The sequence below is a fragment of the Nanorana parkeri genome, unplaced genomic scaffold (assembly GCF_000935625.1).
Source record: "Nanorana parkeri isolate BGI_ZX_2015 unplaced genomic scaffold, ASM93562v1 scaffold25, whole genome shotgun sequence".
Lineage (NCBI taxonomy): Eukaryota > Metazoa > Chordata > Amphibia > Anura > Dicroglossidae > Nanorana > Nanorana parkeri.
In genome coordinates this window covers 2,123,527-2,148,725 of record NW_017306293.1, presented here as the reverse complement: position 1 = coordinate 2,148,725, position 25,199 = coordinate 2,123,527, and the positions used below count along the sequence as shown (strand labels likewise).

Here is a 25,199-nt window from a genome sequence, read left to right as displayed (position 1 = left end):
CACGTTATGGTCTCTGTCATGTTCTGATATATCTTCTGATATTGGGACGCTGTAAGGCGCAGTATGTCTGAATACAATGCCTGCTGTGGATGTAACATTAAAAGGGCTCATTTATAATTCCCTATTCAGTTAGATGCTTTCACGGATCATTTGCGTACAAAGTTAAACCATAGGCGCACGTTTGTTTTGGTGCCAGTTCAGACAATAGCGTTGCGCTAAACATCAGCTGGTGTGCTATGATATATTCTCCATGGCATCCCAACACACCTCCCAGCAGGCGGTCAAGCTTGCAGTACCGCAATACTGCCGCATGGCATTGTGTTGCCATGCGATGAAAAAAGTAATGCATGCACTTCTTGCATGCCAAAGCATGTTATTGTGGTACCATGTGTTGCACTGCAAATGCATGCTCACCTGGAGATATGTTGGGGTGCCATCCAGAAAGAATAGCAACACAACGTAAATACCACAAAATGTACAGATCCATCACATTTCTAGCAACACTATGGTATGAACCAACCATTAGAATGAAGTGGCAAAGACTGAAAAACTGAAGACTGAAGAAAACACAGCAAACATTGGGGGGTGGCTGCAAGGCAGACATGGTAGATAAATGAAATAAGAACTCCATAAAATGTTTATGGCTACAGTATGATGTTGTGTAGGAGAAGTTGTGTCAGTAATTTCACTCACCTTATAAAACAAGGAAGATGACCTATGCACAGCCCTTCTACCTCCTTTCTACTGTACAAAGTCAATGAAGGATTTCCCAGTCTACAATCTTCCAAACTATCCATATACAGCATCGCATTTCCATACATAACTTTATACCAGTGCTACTTACATAACTATATAATATACGCTGTACATGTACGTCACCATTATGTAATTTACACTATGCTTTCACTGTTGGTTGAAGTGTACAACTTTGTTATACATTATTAAAGAATGACTCTGCAAATAACACTTTGACAACTGGAGATTGTAATGGATCTGAAACAATTGTAAACAAGGTGCAAACATAATAGTTTGTCTCCAGAGTCATGCATAATAAATAAAGCCCCATCATGAGGATACACAGTGGAATAAACATTTCCTAAGGTAACCATTCCCTCTGTAAAATGAATCAATGCAAGCTTTCTGACATTTATTTCCTGCCCAGCAATAGTAAAGTTTGCTTGGAAATGTGAAGATTTACTTGTCAATCAATATAAACAGTTTTAGTGATGGGGCCAATGCCAGGTGGAGGTTTGACACTATGTTTAAGTCAAGTTCTGAAGTGCTCTGCAAAGCTGAATAATATGGGTTATACTGAGCATAGCTAAACTACAATGGTTTCTTCTTTGTTTGATATATTGCTTGCCCTGTCTTGACCACATGGGCTTCAAAAACATAAGGCCCCATTCACACGGGCGCCTTCAAATCTAATCAGCAGGAGATCAGCACAAGTTATCCTCCAGTACCGTTTACTTGAGAGATTAGCAAGATGTATCCCTAGGGTGGGACAAGTGACTATAGCGCTGTTCTTACCAAAGCTTCATTCCCACTGGAACCAACCACCATGTTACATGTAATGAAGTGACTACCACCAGTGACAGGTATTAGCTTTATGAAACCATATGTTATATAATGACACAAAGTGTAATGCATGATGGCTTGACTATAACTGATCGCTGATGCCACAGATTCCTTCCTTCAATACATAGAAATGTTCTATGTAACCACAACAGATCTATCATTCCAAATAATGTGATAAATTATATAACATCAAACAACCTGAATTTATATATGAAGTCAGAAGTCATGTAAAACCTATATTGATACCCCATGTAAGAAACTATACAGGTAATCCTCGATTTGCACTGTGTCCATTTGCGCCGCTTCAAAATAGCCCTTTTTTCAGGTGGTCACGTGACCGCCATGGAAACCACTACAGAGTCGGTGCCGTCTAGCATATGCTTCCTCAGCAGGCCATGGAAAGATATGCAGGGGACTTCTCTGCAACTCCACGTGGCTACAGTACAGAGTCTACAAAGGCTCAGGAAGACTCTTCTCAGTGAGATAACTCTGGACATTTACAGACTTGGAGGCACACAGAGGTACACTTGAAGATATAAATGTGCTTAGAGCTGTGCTGGGGGCACACTTGGAGATGCACTGGTGGCACAGGGCTAGACAAAGTGATACTGTAAATAGGAACATAGAGACATGGCACAGTGGTACCCTTAGAGATATGGAGGTTTTTCAGTGGCTGTCGCTCTTTTCTCTCTTCTTTGTTTCATCATAAACTTAGTTTATGATACATACTGTGTGGCGTGGTTATTTTATACTGTGTATAATACTGTTCAGCATTCAGAACATTTATTTCAAAGCTTTAAATACAATGTCACTTATGTCATTTTTGAGACAGGCCTGACAGCCCATTGACTTACATTATACACTGGGTTTCAATTCACATTGGTTTCTATTTACAACCTTCCTTTAACAACGGCATAAATTGAGGGCTACCTGTACAAAACTTCATATACTGCGTAACATCATAAATGAAGCGTCTGCTCATGCAAATTGTAAATCTAGTGGGGACTGAACCCAGGGTTCCCCTGTTGCAAGGCTAATAATAACTAGGTCACCATTTTGAGGCAGCTTAGGCTGTATCTAATGTACCAAAGCAACTGCCCAAGCATGCAATGTATAAGGCTAGGGCGGTTAATTATGGACAATAATTGACTGGATGGATGAAGCCAATACTATGGCAACACTCCACACAGAAAAAAAATGATGTATGAGAATTCTACATGAGTACACTGAAGTACTACCATCATTAATACAGAAACCTTTCCTAAGTTACAACCATAGGACATTATTAGTGATACAGCTTAAAGTCTAGATCCAAAAACATGTAGCACATATGAGCCATATCTACTGTAAATCATGCATGTAGCCACTGACTATACTTTGATACCAAGGATACAAGGTAAGAGTATAATAAACAGTACAAAAGCTGTAAAGTACAAGAATGTAACATATGGGCCTGAGACACACCCCAAGAGAGTACTACTAACAAGCCTTCTGCTAGGGCCTCATGATGATTGAATGTCATGTATATGATGAAAACTGCAATAGTTCATCTATTGGGGTATATACATAAATATTACAGTGAATTCAGAAAGTATTCCTACCCCCATCACTTTTTTCAGTTTGGTTTTGTTGCAGCCTGATACTACAGTTGTTTAAATTCACTTTTCCTCATCCATCTACACATCCATCTACACTCAGTACGATTTGGTGTGAGGACACACTGGGGGCTTCAGCTGCCATTGTGATGTGTGGGGCTTCTGGTGTGTCGTTGTGCTTTTAAGGAAGATTGGGCTGCCTCCTGGTGAACCTGCACCCAATTCATCCTTTGCTATATATACTCCAAGATGGAGGCTCTCATAGACTGGAGTTGGGACCACACTACACGGAGATTAGCTGCAGTTTATAAGGGAGGTTATGGAGAGCCCTTAAAGTTGCTGGATAAGGGGATGAAGGGTGTAGTGCTGTGCTACTCATCACCAGACACCCATCCCATGCCCCTCTGTCTTCAACCTGCAAATGCCATGGGCCTACTCACATGGTTAGGTTAGCAGAGCGGACTCTTCAAACTCCAAAAACACCACATGGGAAAACATAAAAAATATAGACGAGTATAGGTTTGTATGCAGGGATACAAGAACTGAGGGCTGGGAGTCACTGGGGGGCTTTTAAACTCTCTAGGTCCTGCATTTCCTGCAGGTGGACAGAGCCATCTCTCAAGAAAACTGTCTTGAAGGATGACTTAGGAAAGTATAGCTATCAGTCCGTCAGACAAAAAAAACTATCATTTTTCAGCAATGGCAACTGCCACATTTATGTCAAAAAAGGTTTACTTTAAAGTGTTGTTTGATTCTGAGCCATGATCTAATGTGTGGATGAGCCTTTTTCAGTTTATCTTCCATGAGGCATTCATATATTCATACTATAGCTCTGTGATAGAATGATATAAGACTAAGGGAGTAATAACGCTATAATTCCTCCCCCATCTACTAGGAGGAATACAAGTGTCCAATTCCTGGAACTGGGTGGCTTACACATTACTTATTCCCTCAGGAATTGTGCTAGTAACCTTTTTATGGCTAACAGATGGCAGGCATTTTGAAAATAACTGTAGTCAACAAGTACTGTAGTTCTATAAAATTAGGGCACATTCATTCTATAAAAGAGTTCCCAACATTTGTTTGCTTGTGAACTACCGTATATACTCGAGTATAAGCCGTCCCGAATATAAGCCGAGGTACCTAATTTTAGCAAAAAAAACTGGGAAAAAGTATTGACTCGAATATAAGCCGAGGGTGGGAAATGAGGCAGCTACTGGTAGATAGATACCAATAAAATGACATTAATATTTATTTAAAAGAAAAATAACCTAGCTCTGTAAGTGGAAAAGGGGGTACAGGGCTACATATCATGTACTACGGATCATTTAACCCATTCATATTAGCAGAGGATAATTGTAAATCTATTGTTCAGTGCACTCTATATGTAGTATATAGTACATGTACATATAGAGTGCCTGCAACAATACATTTACAATGATCCTCTGCTAACATGAATGGGTTAAATGATCCATAGTACAGGGCTACATACAGATCATTTAATACAGTCATGTTAGTATAATTGTAAATGTATTGTCTGCACTGTATTAGCAGTATATACTCTATATAGAGTATATACTGCTAATACAGTGCAGACAATACATATATAATTGCTTAATGAATCTCTCTCTCTAGCCCTAAGGAATAAAAATGGGCAAAGTTCATTCAGTACTCAAGGCAAATCAATGTGTTTTCATTCTAACACTTATTTTAGTGGATTATCATTAAGTTCGTGTTCATTAATTAGGAGCAAATATACAAAAAAGGTTCCGACAATAATTTATTTGGCAAAGGAGATTTTCTGTCATTCAAGCGGGAGTAGCTTTCCTGTGAAAGAACAAATAGAGTTTGATCAAGAAATTATTTTAAAAAAAGCTCTAATAATCATTGAAATGTGACCATGTGACCTATACTGAAATGGTAACAGTCTTGCTGGGATGGGTAAATAGTAAACCAAAACCAAAACCAAAAAAAAGGGCTGAATTCTTACCTTTCCTGGAGAAAATGGTGTTCCAGATTCCTTCTGGTATAAGCCACATGTCAAAATGCCTAGGCTCTTAGTCATGTGATCCCTGCTGAAGGGGTGGATCGGAGTTCATATTGGCTGATCCTCCTCACTATCAGAGATCAAATGACACTCATGTGGTTAGCACTAGAGGAAATGAGGAGCACCAGCTTCTTCATAACAACCCCCCTCTTTTTCTATGCACTCATCACAGCATAGATTAAAGCTGAACTTTGGCCACAAAAACTTTCATTTATTATACTACTCAATAATTACAAAAAAATATACAAATCCATCCCTGTGCAGGGAGCAGAGCCATCAGAGGGGCCCAGCATCTCCACCCACTACAGGCTACCCGCAGGAAACTACAGGAGTGGGCATATACAAAACCAGTCATCCTGCCCAGGAAGAGAGAGTGGCAGCTACTGGTCTTTATAACAGGAAGCTCCTGCACAGAGGCAAAGTTTCACACTGGATTACTCCACAGATCTGGAAGAAATACACGAATCGTACCAAGATTCAGATAAGAGTACACATGACTCTTGTATTTAGTCAATATTTACTTATCCCGGAGTTCAGCTTTAACAATCAAGTATCATTTCACTTACGTATAAGTTCACATCACAGTTGATAGACTCTGTTTCTACTGCTATAGTTTACTAATTTTCAAAAAACATTTAGGAGAGACTGAAAGTGTTACAACACTAACATTAATGGATCCATCAAGATCCTTCACAATGTATTTGTTCAGTTGGCGATAGATGACTATCCATTTATTAAGTGTATTACAAGTGTCCACGGTAAAAGAATATTGCATGTTTGGAAATACTGAATGCACTCACAACATGGTTGATTCCGTGTGTATAAAAAAAAAAAGGTCATGTATATAGCATACCTTTATTCCAACTTTCACCAGTGTCACCACACCTATTAGGGCCTATTCACACAGGGCAATTTGGGATTCCTGCAGCTGGAATCCCAGGTGTCCCTGGTAAGATGCGGCCACTGTACCTGTTCACATTAATGACCATGGATGACGTGTGACGATGGCTGCATCTGTAAGCGGCAGTCCACATGTAATCGTATATGATTACATGAGGTTTGGGATAGATGATTGTTGCTGGATGCAGTATAGATGCATCCAGGGACAGTGAATCCGTATGTTCCTGCCACAGGAATGCCAGAACGCCCCGTGTTAACGAAGCCTAAGGCTGGGTTCACACCTGGGCATTTTTCAGCGCTGATCGAAGCACTGAAAAACACTCAGCAAGTGAAATCCCATAATTTCCTATGGGCATGGTTCCCACCTGGGCGTATTTTAGCGCCAGGGAGGTATGAAAATGAGCATTTCACTGAACTAAAAAACGCGCTAAAAACGTGCCTACAGTACGCCTAGGTGTGAACCCAGTCTTAGTGTCTTGTGAAAGATTACAAAAACACGTCCATCTAGTTTGTAAAAACACATTTTTTAAAACATTGACTTTCTGCCATTCTGATGAAACCTGATTGGCTATTATAGGCATCACCCCCAATCATGCTCTATTTTTAAAAGTAAATGTGCCCTTAAAAGTAGGAGGCAGAACATTAGCAACAATCCTGCAGTCTCCATGGACAGGACTGCTGGTACAGTATATTCCAGTAGCAAAATGTCATACCTACAATACACCAGTAGGTGTCCCTGTTGCATAAATAGAGGGATGCCTACTGCTATGGGGATGAAACTGTAGTCTGATTAGATATTCGGATGACTGCTTGAAATCGCTATAAACAACAAAATAATCTGTTTACAAAAAGTTATCTTATTATTTAGGGCTTGTGCACATCATATCCGTTGAACTGCATTTTTTGGCACGCGCATACGTTAGTGTGAACAGAGCACATAGAACACAAATATGTGTGGTGGTGTGTAGAAAAACCCAAGTCAGCTGACATGGCATGAACAATCAGGAAACTGCTCTAAGAGAAATGCAGAGCCTGCTGTAGCTGAATCTCATCCTAAATATGCTTACTGCCATTATGCTGATCTACTGGATAATCGGTGGCACAGTGGTATAGTGTTTAGCACTTCTGCCGTGCAGCACTGGGGGTCCCCTGTTTAAATCCTGGTCAGGACACTCTCTGCATGGAGTTTGCATGTGCTCCCTGTGCTTGTGTGGATTTCCTCTGGGTACTCCAGTTTCCTCCCACACACCAAAGACATGCTGGTAGGTTAATTGGCTCGTGTCTAAATTGGCGTTCATATGTATGCATGTGATATAGGGACCTTAGATTGTAGGCTCCTTGAGGGCAGGGACTGATGTGAATGTGCAACTATGTAAAGCGCTGCGTAAATTGTCGGCGCTATATAAACACCAGTAAGGCCTCATTCACACGAGAAAAGGCCGGAACGTACAGCTCCATGCTGCGTGCACGGCTTTTTCTTGTGTGAATGAGGCTTAATGAATAAAAGTTTTGAAGTCCTTGGTCAGAACAGCCAATGAAGTCACAACTTTGGATCTGCTTACTTGTCCCAGATTAGTCATTCATAACGTATTTCAGCCACTGCGTCAGCATGCCAGCCAGTCAACTAGCATTTGCGGAATTAAAATTCATCAGTGGCAACCTTTTACGAATCCAAGATACTTACTCTGAGGTCTGAGCTGGAGGGCCTTTAGAAAATATTTGGGGAGAAGTACACCATCTTCATTACCAGGTGTAAGCAGGACGTGGTTTGCGGACCAAAAGAACGGGATCTGATCTGAAAACAGAAGGAAGATGTTTATGTAGAAAAGGCTTGTCTCCGTTACTCATCTCCCACTACGGCCTAAAATGAACTCTCAGCAATCCTCGATATTTCATGTCACATGACTACATTATAGGAAACCTTCCCTGAGAGAAACATGGAAGCTATTACTGCTGTTTGCTTTGAAAATGCTATCTGCCTGGCTATCATGCTGACCCCCTGGCTTCAAATCTTTGAGTCACAGAAACAGAATAACTATGATAAAGATATCTGACTTTACTCTGACCTTCCTTATCTTCATACTTAGTCCTTGCCAGCGACTCAGAAGCCACAAGGTCCTCGTGGCAGCTAGGCAACTAACATTTTCAGATAGTTATCAAAAATGGCAATCCCTATATTTCTCTTAGCAAAGATTTACTGTAAACCAGAACTGCAGGCAGATATAAAAACACAAATACACTGTATACAGCTCTCATTCAATGTATGGGGCTTTTTTTTAATGCAAGTAGTGTAAGTACCTGAATTCGACCTGGTATCAGCCTCCTGCAGTTCCTATACAACAGAGCTCAGACTAGGCAAGGGAGAAGTAGCACAAGGAGCCAATCAGGTGTGTTGCAGTGCTTGTGTGCTAACAATAGGCATGCTAATAGGAGGAGGGAGCAGAGTGCCAGAAAGATGAGCTCATCAGTGTGTTGATTCTCGTTTCCAGACTGGGGAAGAGATAAGACCAGTAAGTGGTACTGAATCAGAAAAGAGAAGTTTCGGGTCTCCTGCCCCGACAGACAGGATTGTGCTATGTGGGAGTGCTGTGTCAATTTCAGGACTGAATAGGCAGAGATAGAAATAATTGATCAGATAGAACAGGTCTTATATATGTATTTCAAGTGTTTAGCTGTTTGCCTAGAGATCAGCTTAAGGCTGGGTTCACACCATTTCCTGGACCAGATCTGGAATGCAGTCCATCGTGTTTTTGCCGCCAGTTTACCGTGATCTTGCAATTTTTCCGGAGCTGGGGGTTTTTAGCTTAAAATGGGCTCTTAGGTGCTAGTGCGTTCCATGCGTTTTTAATGCGTTCCAGTGCATTCCAGACCAGAAAAATTGAGACATGCAGTATTTTTCTGGTCTGGAACGGACTTCGCTGGTGTGAACAGAGGCCAGAAATAGCATGGGGATACATTAGGATGCATTGTGGGTCCGGAAACAATCTGGTCTGGTCTGGAGATGATCTGGATGTGGTGTGAATGGGCTCTTAGAGCCCATTCAAACAATAGCGATGCAGTGAAGCGCGTTCACAGGCGCTTGTTTCCCACGTTTCGTGCGCATCCTCGTTGATTTGAGTGGGTTCCTGGACATGCGTCAAACACGGGAAAGTAGTGCATGTAACAAATTCTGCTACATGCGTTCCACGAGTGGAGAAAAGAACATTTGCTTGGCCGCATTTGGGGTACCATTAACTTGTAATGGCACCTCAAGCGTGTTTTGTGCATGTTTGATGCGCGTTCCCGATATGCTGCGGTGTGAATGGAGACTAAAGCAATTACTTTAAACGGAACTATTCATGAATCTAAATATTAAGGAAGGATGCCTAAAATGTTTGTTTTAGTTTAAGGATATATTAGAACCTCTGTCAGGTTTTTATTGGGTCCTTACTGAGGAAGTTTCTTCTCACTTCCAGTTGTGGTGATTGGCTTTGCCTGCGACAGGAAGTGATAGAAAGTTCACACAGACGGCAACGAATACACTTTTTAGAAGCACCTCTGTCAGGTTCTGGTATGGTTTTTTTCCCAGTAATGTTTGTATAGTGACAAGGTCACAGTAGCTGGCCATACACCTAGAGATTATTTGCACATTTTCTATGGTCAGATAGAAAAAGTGCAACAGATTCCTCCATCTACTCTAAACTGTGTGGATGGAGCAATCTCCCACTGGGCCAAGCTTCAGTATCTTGCTAGTCGGCTCCACTGGCTGTCAAATACTGAAGCTTTGCCCAGTGGGAGATTCCTCCATTCACACATTTTAGCGTAGATGGAGGAATCTGTGGCACTTTTTCCATCTGACCACAGAAAATCTGCAGATAATCTCTAGGTGTATGGCCAGCTTTAGGAAATCCTCTGGAGAAGCCAAAATCATATCAGCACATTTTCTGTCCCAGGTACTAGTACCATCAATAACTTGCTCATTTCCAGATTACTTAAGCTGGCCATACACTGCTTGAATTTTGGTCTGTCCTGTTGAGGGGTCCTGCCACTATCACTCCTTCCACCAAAAGTTGATTTTTCACTGCAGCCACTGTTCAGGTATTCTGGCAGCAGCGGGTTCCAGCTGTGAGAAGAGATATCCCCCTATCCATGCTGTTTAGCGGGGATGGGGGAAATCAAGCGTATATTTGCTGAGTGTATTGCCAGTCTTAGGCTGTATGTTCAATGTCTGAAAAGCTTTGCAGCTGAGTGTATGAAGGAAAACAGTTCTTGTGTGAGAGGAGAAGAAGCAGACTCACCCGCTATTGCCTTTGGAAGGTCTATAAATATTGCTACTTCACAGTCCCTACGCATTCCTGCAGAGACACATAGTGACTGTTAAATCCATTTACAACTCTCACGACATACTATTATAATGAACCAGTAAATGCCCAACAATGAGAAATACCAGACGCCACTTCCACGGTGTCACTTTCTGGAGTGTCTCTCAGTGACCAGAATAGCTGGCACATAGAGACCAACGTTCCTCCACCTATGCTGTGTGATACTTATAGCTGTATTCCCCTCAATGGCACTCGGAATACACAAAGATTCAGGGCCAATAAATAGTTCAGTTCAATTCACAAAGTTTTAATTGGAGGATAAGAATCTTTATTTTTAGCCATGTGACTAATTTCTAAATGTTATTGTACTCTAAAAATACCGGTCACATTTTTATAAAGCTAGGATCCTTATCCTGGTGTGTTAGTGATGTCATTTAACCCTAATAAATGAATATAAATGGGAGTCTCAGATGAGCACCAAGGTTCACTAGTAGCACTGGTAAAGACCAACCACAACCAAACAGTGGGATTAAAATGTCTGTGAAGGTTCTCATTCATCCAGGTCATGGTATATCTGTAAAAAATAAGACAAGGCAACTGGACTTGCTGTATTTTTCTTGAAGACGTTTCACTAGTCATCCAACCAGCTTTCTCAATTCAGAAAGCTGGTTGGATGACCAGTGAAATGTCTTCAAGAAAAATACAGGAAGTACAGTTGCCTTGACTTATTTTTTACAGATATAGTGGGAGCAAAAGCACTAGTTCTGGACCATTGGTGATATTTAGAGAACTACCAGTTGCAGCGGGGACCTGGCTCTGGCACTCCACCACTGTCCTGAAATCATTAGTCGATATTGTTTTATTAAAACTGTCACATGACAATAAACAAAAATGTATCAGTACTTGTACTCGCAAAAATGGTATTGGTGCATCCCTTTATTTATATTTATAAAAACAAAATCATACATTAAAAGAGATGTACAAATCCCAGGAGCTCCGTGTGCTCCTTACAAATGACAGCTGACTCCTAACTTTTGAATTTTGCTCTAGTGTAGTCTTAGAGCTGGAAAAGAATCGGTACTTATACTTGTACCGAGTACTGTACTTGGTGTCGGTGCATCCTATTTATAAGGAATAATTCACAGTTAAAGTGACATTAAACCCTCAGATTTTTTAACATAAAACAATACTGTAATGTGCGCCTTACTGTAATCCATGGTTGTTTTCCTTCTCTTAGCTGCTCTTCCTTTTAAATCTGTATCTCTTCTCATGCTGCGCAGAACTTCTGTTTTGCAGCAGACTGCCTTGTCTCTGGAATGGATACATGGTGTCTGTGTGCAGGTTTGCAACCTGAGCCAGCACTACAGGAAGAGGCAGTCAGCTGCAAAGGGAAGTTCTCCCCAAGCATGAGAAGACATGAGGATTTAAAAGGAAGAGCAGCAAAGAGAAGGGAAACAACCATGGATTACAGTAAGGCACACATTACAGTATTGGTTTATGTTAAAAAATCTGAGGGTTTAATGTCACTTTAACCAGGTCTTGTTCATAACATGCTACATTAGTCCTACCCTATACGTATTGTAAAAGAAGAATACAAATATCGAAATCCATGGAGTACTACCATCCCCAAATTAAATATAAAAAAACATTTGTAGAAAAAAAATACAAATAAATAATATATAGAAAAGGGGACTTTGAATGATAGAACTTTGGAAAAAGTTAACGTAGACAAAATTTATAACAAAAAAATAATTTAATAATACAAAAAATAGTGTCACATAAATATATCACATATAAACAACAATTTATTAGAGGATGCACTGGGAAGGAGGAGATGATACCAAAGGGAGGAGGAAGTGGGCAGAGTGCATAGAAACGCCAGGCTCAGCCGCTCCTCCTCTCTGCATGTTCCTGCAAAGGTGACACGGGAGAACAGAGGAGCGGCAGTGGAGTATGCATTGGCAGAGTTTCTAGCTGGCAGAAAGGCGCAGTGTCTGGGATGTTAGGGATCAATGTCTGGGGTGCTAGCAGACAGGGAAATTTAACGTCAAGGGGGCAAGGGGTGCAGTGTTACAGGTCCTAGGTGGCAAGTAGATGCAATGTCAGGGTGCAGACTGCCAGGGGTTCTGGGTTCATATGTTCAAATGCAAAATCTATCTACTGGTAAGTCTGCAGGGAGGATTCTCTGATTGAGCACCATCCAATATAGTGTAGGCTGCTGGACCATATCACCCACTGATCCAAGGTAAGTGCAGGGGGTTTTGTTAGCATAGGAAGGGGTTAAAGGGATAAAGTTATTTGAATGTATAGTTCCCCTTTAGGCCTATGCATTGTGGTAGTATGCCTTTTACTGCAATGGTAACACAAGCGACTCTGAATAACAACAAGTATTCAATGTTTGTCACACTAATATGACATGAAGTAGTTCCCAATAACCAATTAACATTTTTAATGTTAATTGGTTATTGGGAACTACTTATTTAATTGCATTACTTATTTTAATTGCATTACAGGCAGCCATAGACATGAGATGACAACAATATCATGTCTATGGGGAGTACCTGACCCTGCTTAGCTCAGCGCTATTACAGGAGACATTGATTGGCAGGTTAGAAACTACGGCCTGTTGGCCAACGTTCCCCTATGAGGAAAGATGTTTTGGCAGGGTCTGCCATAGTCGCTCCTCTCCACCACCCTCCCCTCTGTTCACACACAGAAGAACATTCTGTCAAGCAGAACGCTGCTGTTCATGTAGCCGCTAGCTACATTTTGTGCCTAAAAGGCAGCTGGATCGTGCATGCATGTATGGCCACTCTTATAGGTCTATGGGTGGTTTATACTAATAAAAACAGCTGCTGTCAAATATCACTCACCACTGATGACACTGTCACCTTCTCCTGGGAGCTCAATGGACAGGTGAATGTGTGTCCGACTCATACAAGAGAGTCCACGATGAAGAATTGATGGCCAGTGACGGAGATAAGTCCCATGTATGGCTTGTGCAGGAAGCTCTGTTCCCAGTGGGGTGAGATCCACCTCCACCTATAAAAAGGCACATACAGTAGTTATCATATATGCATGTACTTTATATGTTAATTTTAAATTATTATTATTATTTTATTCACAACCATCAATGACAATGTATATACAAGCAAATATTGGATGACAGTAGTTTTTTTGATGTTGTATGTCCAATACTCTATCCAGCCACCTTTACAATACAGTGATGTCACCTCCCCATCTGTATCTCCTGATTCATTGTGATTTCTCCCCCTATCTACATGCTCCCTGTAAGCAAATGTGCATGAAGTAGAACCTCATTGGCACTGGTTGCCAGGAGCTGTTTGGCCCTTACACATCCTCCTGCCCGGCTCTTAGCAACCTGGGACACTTTGGACAGAAAAGGGGCTCCTCCACATGACACAAAGAGATGCCACCTGAGGCCACAGCTTTAGGCTGCCTCATTATTGGGACAGCCCTGTATAAATATATATTAAAGGAATACACAACTACAATACTATAGGAGAATACAAGCCATATAATAACCTAGGGTCAGAATCATCCTACCAACCTCCACTAAAACTAACTAAAATATCACTTTTTCATGGACAGTCCCTTTAGCTGATATCTAAAGGCAGCATTATTCACCAATACCTGTAAAGAGTGTCCCTGGTTTGCTCGAATTTCCAGCTTTCCTTCTGGTTCAGAGCTCCTCAGCATGAATCTCTGCTTGTCATTGGATCTAACTACACGTTCAATGTCATTGAGAGAAAAGGAACGGAACTGAGGAAGGGAAAGGAGAGAGGAGACAGGGACAAAGCCATCTATCGGGAGACATCATTGGGTCGCCAAACAACGGCAAGCCAAGACCGACAAGGAGAGAATGGAGTTACAGGTATTAGTGATGAAAAGAGGTTTATGTGTATATTGAACAATGAGAGGCAATTGGAGCACAAGTGTTAGGAAAAGTGTAAAGAAGGAGGAAAAAAAAAAAAAAAATAATAATAATAATAATAATAATGTATTAATACATTTGCAATACAATGACATTAGTGTGTATTTCCAAGAATGCTACAATCATACACATGTGTAAATAGACATTTGAGATCATTTTCTAACTTTTTTTACCCCTTTAAATTTAATGAGTAAAATAAGGTTTAGAATTTAAACTACAGAAACAGTTAAAGTGGATCAACAAAATAAAAACATATTTTTTTCTTTTGAATAGAGAAGGGAGATTTGCTGTCACTTCCTATTGTGTCTCCAGTACAGGAAGTAAATAGAATTATTCTAATAGGGACACAGCAATAAAAACACTTATATTACTAGAGTGGGCAAGTGCTAGAAACTCTGTCAGGTTTTGTTGTGCAATTTCTTTACTTCCAGTTATGTCAACATGACAATGAGTGGGGAGAAATCTCCCTATAAGGGATGCATACAGCAATTCAAAACCCTTCCTAACTTTGTAAATTTTTTATATAAACTGTATAGGGGATCTACTTTAAAGTGAAGCAATGGCCAGGCAATGCACAATCAATTATATATTATGAACACGCAGTGAATGAGCTTTAAAACAAGCCCTCACTGATCTCTGTAAATGCAGTCACTGTGGTGCAATTCATCCTCAATTTTCACAACAAAAAAATTGAAGATCTTTTGTAAGCCAGATCACCTGTCCCCTCCCAGAAGTGACTCCACAGCGTTCCAGCGTTCTATTCTCAATGTAAACAAGGAGCAGGAGCTCCGGAAGGAGCAAAGTAAGTGGAGCTGCTGAAAAAACTGCTTGAATTACTACAGTTCTTATGCTTTGAACTTTGTGGATGAATTGCTCCACAGTGCCTGCAGCTACAGTGACGTCTTGATGTAAATCTGCTTGTCAAGAACGCATAAATACATGCATAGCCTAGTGACAAGTTCACTAAATGTTGGGGTTTAATAAGGAGTTGCGATAATATTGCGCAACATAAAAATTTGCAACTACCACCATTTTATTCTATAGGGTCTTGGCATTCAGAAAATATATAATGTTGGGGGGTTTTAAGTCATTTTCAGGCCTAAAATGTGGAATATAACATGGGTGCAAAAAATGAAAAAAGGGCCTCAGTCATGAAGGGGTTAAGGCAAATCTTTGAGAAAACTAAAAATGATAAAACTAACAGATCAGCATATACCAATCCTCCTACCTTAACATTCACCTCTGCAGCGCAATGAAGAGCACACCCCTGCTTATGACACATGGGACTATTCATGCTGTCTACTTCCATGCCTTCAGCTATGCAAGTAGTCACCATCCTAAAGTCATTATTTGCATACCCACTTTGGAAGGTGTCCAGCAGCATGTAGGGGTAATAATGTATGTGACACAGAGTGTAGCCATCTACCTTACACTCTGCTAGTGCTACCAGAATCCAGTCTATCTATTTAAGAGGACCAAGTGATATTACTATGGCTTGCGTTACTGTATACTTCCTGCTACAATGCAACCGCTTTCTAGTAAAGGGATAGCTGCTTCCTATGCCATACTGATACATCTTGTTTTTCGACACAGGATATATTTTAAAGGATATAAAAAGAATCTATCACAAAACCCCTGATCAGGAGTTGCTGGAAGCAGCCACCCCCCAGCTCCTGTGATTCAGAAACTTAATGAATAGATTTAGTTTCACTACGCCATAGCTGCTATATGGCATATGATTCAGGGATTGGCTGCTCCCATGAATGGTTACTAACACAGGGGTCTTGCTTTGTGGCAGAAGCGGATTTCCTTTTACAGGAAAGATTTTACTGCACTTAAAGTGATATTAAAGGCACATTTTTTTCCCCTCCCCCCCATGTAAATGTTAGCACTTACCTTAAATGATGTCACTTTTTCTGGTCTTCCTCTTCTTTCCCCATGTTTTCATGTGTCCCTCCAGCGGTGCGACGTCACTCCGATCCAGCGCTGACTGCTCTGTCCCTCCGATCCAGCGGTGTCTGCATGCGGGTGCACGCGTCCATAGACTTACCTTGCGTCTCTGCTCGTCTCCTGGCCGAGAATCGGAACTGCGCATGCGCCCTCCCCAAGATCCTTTGCGGCTGTACGAGCAGTTCCTGATTCTCGGCGCTGGAGTGAGCAGCGATAACGAGGTAAGTTTAAAATGATTTCAAGCGGTTTTTTTTTTTTTTTTACACTTCTTGCCTATATCTACTGCTTGCTAGCAGTAGATATAAGCAAAAAAAACCGGAGGGTTTAGAACCCCTTTAAAATAGCTCAAGCATCTTCCTGTTCTCCAAAATTCAGGCCATAGCCAGCACCACCTACCTGGTGCCATGTCCAAACCTATGGAGACAGCTCCATGACGCAATGCATAGGATAAAAGCTTTGATAAACGCACGTCTGGATCCTGCCAGGGAGAGAAAGATTGGTAGTTATATCTAAATTACAATGTTCACACAAAAATCATTTTTGTCGAGTGTCAACTACATGGATCTCTAACAAGGAGAACAAGTGACAAAGATTACTAATAACTGCATTAGGTCCTAGCTGCTATATGGTGTACATATTTTATAAGACACTGCAAAGATAGTGAATGTATTCAATGTAAGTAAATCGTAGCAATCTAAATGTATAACTTACTGATCTGACAGCAGTAAACTGAAATCTGACTGGATGCTATGACTTTCAACATTTTCGCACATCGTCACTACACAAATGTAAGTCTTGTACTGAGGCTTGATGTAGATGAGGTACAGATGTTTTAAGTGGGTACTGGGATGTTATCATTGGTCCAGTACCCCTCTAGAAGGTGTATTGGATCACCAGTAACGTGCATAGACATTACATTGCACATTACCTCCAACTATAGGCAAAATCAAAGAGGCCGGACTGGATTTTGATGATTGCTATTGTAGTCCCCCACCCTCCTACCCCAAGAGAAGCCACAATCATTCATTTGGTAGATGTATGGTACAAGATCTGGTGGTTGGATCATGAATGTCTGTAGACACCTTTAGCCTCAGCATGGGTCTATATAGAAACTTAATTATATCGTTCTACTTGTTACATTGTATTAGATGCTATTTAATACAATGTAAAAGCAACCTGTACCCAACACAATGGACCATGTGTTCTCTTCAGGATGGCATTCTTATTTACCTCTTGTACCTTTGCCATCATTCATGCCTCACTGGTAGTGTTGAGTCAGATATTTTACAACTCCTTTATTTACCTGGTTTCTTCCTCCTCTTCTTCTGTGACTGGAGTGTGATTTCTCCATAACTATCAAATCCTTTTAGGGAGAACAAATCCTATTTCCTGTAATAAAGAACATAGGATACCACAGCTTAGACATTTCACTGGACAGGTAAATTACGCAGCTTAGAAATCCACTTTCAGTAAGATAAATCAGTGACAGGACATAACACGTGTTATGTTGTCCCATGAGCTATTCACTCAGGGCAATGTCAATGAGAGATTCTACAATATGCACAGAGTGTTTACTCATTGTAGATCTACATTGAAACAGTGTCCGTACCATGGGAGAACACTTTCAGCTTGTCACACTAGAGAGGGGGAGAGAAACTCTTTCAAATACATTCCATGTAGAAATTTGAGTGAATAAAGATTTTCCAACATTGCCTTCTAGGGAAGACCTACACAGGCCAATACAAGGCCAGTCATCAAGGAAAGGCTTGAATCAGGACAAGATTAGGATATATGTGGCCATCCTTAGAGTGCTCATGCATAACCTAACACAATGGAAGGAAGTGGTTAACTGCACATGCTGCTCATCCATGTCAACCAAATTGAACAGATAATTGTGACAGATTCTAACAGAGACATTTAATGTGTATGTAATGGCCAACATTTTTTCGTTTACAAGCATTTTAGTTGTCACTGCTTCAGACAGATAAATTGCAAATGATGACAAGAACAATTACGGATTTTAATGTAGGTTTATGGTCTGCTATGGCTCCATGCACACAGCTTTGTTAAGATTTGCAAACTTGTAAAACAGAAAAATCTGCGTTCATGGTCCTACGTATGCCTATTTTAGGCTGTACACATATAAACATTTTGCTAGGACATAGGTGGCTATTGCCGCTTAGCATCCTACTGTTGCTAGGATACAGGTGGCTATTGGTGCCTAGCATCCTTCTGTTGCTAGACACAGGTGGCTATAACCACCTAGCATCCTCCTGTTCCAAGGACACAGGTGGCTATTGCCGCCTAGCATCTTTCTGTTGCTAGGATACAGGTGGCTATTGCCGCCTAGCATCCTTCTGTTGCTAGAATACAGGTGGCTATTGCCGCCTAGCATCCTTTTGTTGCTAGGACACAGGTAGCTATTGCCGCCTAGTGTCCTTTTGTTACTAAGACACAGGTGGCTATTGCCGCCTTGCATTCTTCTGTTGCTAGGGCACAGGTGGCTATAGCCACCTAGCATCCTTTTGTTACTAGGACACAGATGGCTATTGCCACCTAGCATTCTTCTGTTGCTAGGACACAGGTGGCTATAGCCACCTAGGATCGTCCTGTTGCAAGGACACAGGTGGTTATTGCCGCCTAGCATCTTTCTGTTGCTAGGATACAGGTGTCTATTGCCGCCTAGCATCCTTCTGTTGCTAGGAGACAGGTGGCTATAGCCACCTAGCATCCTTTTGTTGCTAGGACACACGTGGCTTTTGGCACCTAGTCTCCTTAACACTAAGTTATTGCCTGTGTCCTAGCAACTAATAAGCTTCATTAATGTTGTACACTTGTAAATGTTACGCAAATGTTACATGTGTACAGTGTATGGACAACCTAACCAGCCAGCAAGATCCTCTGTTTACCCTTGCAAATTTAGTACACCCGTTTTTAGATAGGGTTGGCAAGGGTAAAAAACGATGTCATGGTTTTATAGTTGTCTGTGTCTCTGTTGGGTGGATTCGTCCGCTCAATTTGTCTATGCTTTTATTTTAACCATTCCTTACTCTATTCATAACTAAAAAAAATGTTTTGGGCTTTACAAATACTTTACCAAAAGTTTTATACTACTCTAAAAGTTTTATCCAACCTCTAAATTATTGCATTTTTTAATTTTAATGAAAAAGTAACGGTAAAAAGAAGAAGAGCATGTGGGTTTACCCAATTATGTTTTGTGTTTTTATTCTTCATGGTTCCTGCTCTGCACCCACATACCTGGGTGCAGAGCAGGGACATGTTCTTTGCCAATATACCTTGTACTAAAAGGTGCCCATTTCCCATTGCATAATGTTGAGTGGTATACAGTAAATATAGTTGTAAAAAAGATCTGCGCTCTTGGAAAACTGCTAAAATAGATTAATAAGTGGACCTAAAGCTGCTATGAGAAAAATTATTATATGTGATTGGTGAGTGTTATCACAGCGCTATAGGTATTTAAAGGAGAACTATGAGGTGAATGCTTTTCACTCACCTCATAGTTCTAGCCGACCTGTGACCATGAGACTGTCACAGGTCGGCTGAGTAGATCGGGAGGTGAGCGAACATATACCGGCGTTTGCTCAGCTCTCGATCCTGTCACGGCTCGATTCCCCCCTCCCCGCTCCGCCAGCGCTGACTGGCGGAACGGACGAGGGAGGGGGCGGGTACAGCTGGCTCTGCCTCTAGATAGGCAGAGCCAGCTGTCACTCACGCAGCTGGGCGGATCTCGACATCGATGTCGGGATCCGCCCCGGCTGCGGCGTCTCATTATACCGCGAGCTGTAGCTCGCGGTATACTGAGCTTAGGGTAACGGGAGGACGCTAGTTTGTGTCCTCCCGTTACCCTAAGGAGAACTATGGGGAAAAGCCCTGACCTCATAGTTCTCCTTTAAATAAACGAAATGCCAATAATTAAAACAAATAAATACCTATAGCGATGTGATAACACTCACCAAATACAGTAAATATACATTTGTCATCCAAAACTGACAGGACAGGAACTAATATAAACAATATGAATCACTGCAGATTGTGACTCTGGAACCCCAGCTGTAAACTGCACTCGGGGGTCACAATAACTGCTATATTTCTGCATACAGATGATTAAATAAAACAGGAATACAAAACTACAATCAACAGGCTGATGACTACAGTTACCATAATGCATTATTGCCTAACCTCTAGAAGAGGGACTCAGGAATTCAGGAACAGCCTTATGACCGAATCCAGCACAAATCAAGATTGTTTAATTCAGTGCAAATCCAGGTTACTGGTGAAGTGTTTGAATCCAGGAAGATCCTGACTCCCTCCCTCTGCCCAAGTCTACTGTTGTATGTACTGCTGGGGGGGTGACTGCTTCCTGGTGAAGGAAGTGTTTAGTTGCATGCTGGGAAATGTAGTTTTGGATAACTGGCAGCATCTGCTGTAGTCTATACGAAGAGATCTGCTGCAAGAAAGAGCAAGACGAGCATGCCTTTAATCTTTAAATAGCACGCTTGCTAAGTCTTCATTAGCAACAGACCTGGCTTATTACTGGCCATTGTGCCATATTGTGTAATGCACTGTTCTAGTTTTACATACATTGTGGCAATTTCCTGGTTAATACAATGCTGCTCACGGCATACATACATACATACATAGGTACATACTTAAATACATACATACATAAATAAATGTGTCAAATAAACCGACATTTTAAAAACAATTCTGCAAAAGTGTGCCACACAATGGTAAAATCATTTCAAGAACAAGCAATTTTTATTAGGATGCGCAATGATATTTCCCACTGTGCAGGAAATGAAGTGGAGCAATGAGTCCCCGTTCAGACATCTTTAATGGAACATTGCAGAGGCGCTACAGGCTGGGCTGTGGTGCACTGCAGTAGGGCAGCCCATTCATTCACTGTATCTACCAAAGTTAAATCGCAACTCAAATTGCACAAATTGCACTACTTGCCATGGTAATAGGTTACCAGGCGATGTGGTGCGATACAATGCACATACAAAGGCTAGGTGCATTGGGGTGCCATTAAGAATAATAATGGTTAATGTTAGATAACCGTGGAATGATCATGATTGACAAGTTGCACTGCCTGCCAAATTCAACATGCTGTATTTTTTTTGCTGCACCATAAATCATCGCAGGCACGGCAATATACGCTGCTCTATTCAGCCGCAGTGCTGACATTGCAGCAGGCAACCAGGGGGGCAGTAAAACCACATGCCCATGTGTAGGGCATGCACCCTTTTTTTTCCTCACTGTGCAGTAACTCTTGGTACTGTGGTACCATGCACTGCATTGCATGGTCACTGGGAGCTGCGTTGGGATGCCATTAAAATAAATGGCAATGCAAAGTACCTAGTGTACGGTACCACATTCTAGAGCTGTTGTGTGATAGCACTATCCAAATCCTGTCGCCTTCACCATCGTAACATCTCCAACATACGCCCCTTCCTCACCAATACCATACGCCTCAAAAATAAAAAGGTACAATTGATGTTATACATAACAAAGAACTGCAATGTAATGTACGTATTAGTGCAATATTCTGTTCTGTAAGCAACACGTTATTTTCTGGCAGTGCCCCTCCCGAGACTAGATTCTGGGTCCGCCCCTGATGTGATTACAGATTTAGATGTGTAAAAAGGCCATTTAGGTAGATTTCTATTATCTTCTATGACAGCTATTGTTTTATCTGCTCAAAAAAAAATAGGACATGTTGCATTTTTCACAACTTGTTGCACATTATCGCACATTGGAAAGATAGAAGTCACAAATCCCACATACTACAATACATGCAAGAAACACTTTGCTGTACAGCACATTGGAAAATTACATACCAGTGTGAGTGTGTTATGCACATGGTAACACCTTGGGGTCAATTTGTAACCAATTCACAGAGCCATTTGCCTTATGAATCTTTCTGCACATATGTGCTGTGCAAACAGAGGCAAACAAATGCTAAGGAGTACAGTATAGGAAATAAGTATTTTTTTCTGTACTCATCAGCTCTATCTATCTAATACAGGGTTACATTACATACATTCGACCTGAAATTTTTAAAAAAACATTTGTTTCTTTCGTGCGTCTATTAGCACAGAATGAACATTCAGAAATATTTATAGGGCAAATGGCTCAGTGAATTGGTTATAAATAGACCAATTTGTGTGAACAAGCCTCTAAACACCCTGCAGATCTGCAAATACTGGATCTAAAAATGCGCAGATAGCTGGCATTGGTATGGTAAAGAGGATTTTAGAAAACAAGCCTTGTGTCTATATTTAAGCTGTATTGTTCGTGGAAGCATAAAACCATGTTTGGACATGCAAGCCCACCAAGGCCTATAGACTCCTAATGTCCTACGCCAGCCTGGTTATCAGATTCCGGATGTGGGTAAACTGGCACAGGACACTTGTGGAAACAAAGTATGTTTAATCTAATGAGTACTTGACAATTTCTTCAGAACCTGGAGTTACAAATCTGCTGCTTAACACCTACACCTCCTGGTTTGGAATTACTTGTTCTGTTAGTACACTTTGGAGGAGATTTATCACTATTATTGCACAGCAGAGCAGTATGACATATAACCAGAATGGTATTTTGTGAGGCCGATAAACTACAAGACAGACTGAATAATAAATTACTCCCCCCAGCCCTTCAGACGTATCCCTACACCATCATAAAACATGGCCATCTCACCTCTTTAATGGGTGTGTTTGTTTTAAGTGAATAAAATGTTGAAAGTATAGATATAAAGGTGGAACTCGAATACTTAGATTATAGTGCAAAAGTTCATTTATTTCACTAATGCAACTTAAAAGGTGAAACTAATATATGAGATAGACTCATTACATGCAAAGCAAGATAATTCAAGCTGTGATTTGTCATAATTGTGATGATTATGGCTTACAGCTCATGAAAACCCCAAGAACCCCAAATCCACAACCTCAAAAAAGTAGATTATTACATGCAATCAATAAAACAAGGATTGTACATAGAACAATATCGGACCTCTGAAAAGTACAAGCATGCATATGTACTCAGTACTTGGTTTGGGCCCCTTTTGCAGCACTTACTGCAATTACTTTTGCACGATATTCTAATTATTCGAGTTTCACCTGTACTTCATCACTTCCGCATTCTTGTGTCACTCTCCAGCTTCAGAAGCTGGAAAGAAGCTGATGGAGAAGATCTCTGCGTCATCAGCTTCTTTTGGGGGGTCCTAGGTGACATTAGGGGTCTTGGAGACCCCTGATGTCTCCATAAAGAGGACCTGTCATATATTTTGCTATCACATAGGGGGGTTTTATTAGCCCCCGTATGTGATAGCAATAAAGTTTAGTGGGGAAAAAAATAGGAAATTTTATTTTAAGTTATACGTAAAAAAGAAATTTTAAAAAAATGTTTTAAAGTCCCCACCCATACATACATGCATGCAAACATGCGTCGGGGCGCATACACGCAAAAAAGACGATTGCGCCCCTTACGCCGCACATGTTACATATCGCCGCGAACGCCGGAGTGAGAGCAATAATTCTAGGGCCATCAATCACTGATAACACTAAACTGATCAGCGGCAAACGCTTTTAAAGTGTCGCCTATGGCCAATTTTGAGTATGGTAGTTTTCTGCGATGTCGCGGGTGCCCGCAATTTTAAAGCTTGACATGTTTGATATCTATTCACCCAACGTGACCCCGAATTTTATATTTTACCAAAAAACTGGGTAATAATAAATGTTTCCTAACATAATGTAAAAAATAATGTTAAAAATTTTCAGTAATTTTTCCTAATTATAGTAAAAAATAAAGCTCTATGTGTCCCCAAAAAATGGTATAAAATTCATTTCAGTACAGCGTTGCATGACGGAATAAACGTCAGTCAAAGTACAGCAGCGCTGAATACTGAAGAATGGCCTGGGCAGGAAGTGGGGTCTAAACACCTGATCTTCAAGCAGTTAAAGGAGTTCTACAGTCACAATGACTATCCTGTTATAACATCAGCATTGTAACAGGAATACAAACTAGAGTTGTTTTTGATAATGCAATCAAAGCTTACTTGAAATAAATATCTTTTATGTAGTAAGTGCTGTGCTGCCTTCTGTCTGCCCATCACTTTCAACAACTTCCTAGATTTCCAGTGGGCTTTGCGTCTCCTTCCCTTGAAAAATCCATGTGATGCAAACTGGATTTCTCAAGGCGACATATCCCATCATGCATTGCTTCCAGCAAGCAATGACAATGTTACATTGTTCAGATGTTGTGTAACGCACATGAGCTAGCAGGTGCATTTTATATGCCTGAAGGCCTGTTGTGTTTATTTCCTTGGCTTCTCAAAGAAAACATGCACCTGCACTGTTGTTGACAACGCAGCTCACCATAATGTACAGAGCATTCAATCACATTATATAATGACTTATATCTTGCTGTGTGTGCTTCTAGCATTAAGACACAATCTGATTACTTTATCACTTGCAAAGGGTTTTACGCAAGTCTGCTCTAGTCTGCTGACATAACATATCCTACAGTATGGAGGCATGAGATGTGCCAAGAGATACGGCACACCCCTGCCACTCCGGATTGCTTTGCTTGTAAGTGCATATACAACACCCTGAACATTTCTTCTTATCATTTCAATGGGCCACTTAATGCACAAAAAAAATGTGTACGCATCAATTTTAGCAACCACAACTTGCAGCAAAAAAAGAATATAAATGTTTTATATATTTAAAGAAGAAGTTCTATAGACATATGGTACTTTATATGCTTATGCATCAATCACAGTTACTTAATATTATTCTCAGAATGAAGTTACGATTTATATAATTACTTTTTGTGTAACTAAGGCAACTGCT

General features: G+C 40.9%; 1 protein-coding gene across 2 annotated transcripts; it reads right to left on the bottom strand.

Moving 5' to 3' along the window:
• Nucleotides 1-4,908: 4,908 nt before the first annotated feature.
• On the bottom strand, nucleotides 4,909-17,711 carry TRPT1 (tRNA phosphotransferase 1). 2 transcript variants are annotated; one of them, XM_018565225.1, is made up of 7 exons: nucleotides 17,630-17,711; nucleotides 16,723-16,804; nucleotides 14,076-14,245; nucleotides 13,295-13,463; nucleotides 10,398-10,454; nucleotides 7,805-7,915; nucleotides 4,909-5,000 (listed from the first exon to the last, which is right to left on the bottom strand). In XM_018565225.1, exons 1-7 carry the CDS (start codon nucleotides 17,675-17,677, stop codon nucleotides 4,978-4,980), a joined length of 660 nt encoding a protein of 219 aa, XP_018420727.1. In that variant the 5' UTR covers nucleotides 17,678-17,711; the 3' UTR covers nucleotides 4,909-4,977. The 2 variants fall into 2 exon arrangements, with proteins under 2 accessions (XP_018420727.1, XP_018420735.1); XM_018565233.1 differs by lacking the exon at nucleotides 7,805-7,915.
• Between the last annotated feature and the right edge of the window lie 7,488 nt (nucleotides 17,712-25,199).

Coding starts and splice junctions, on each gene's coding strand:
- TRPT1 (XM_018565225.1), bottom strand. CDS start 17,677: ATGGAGAAATCACACTCCAGTCACAGAAGAAGAGGAGGAAGAAACCAG. Junction 16,805..17,629: donor GAAGAGGAGGAAGAAACCAG/GTAAATAAAGGA, acceptor TCTCCCTGGCAG/GATCCAGACGTGCGTTTATC. Junction 10,455..13,294: donor AGGTGACAGTGTCATCAGTG/GTGAGTGATATT, acceptor GTGTCTCTGCAG/GAATGCGTAGGGACTGTGAA.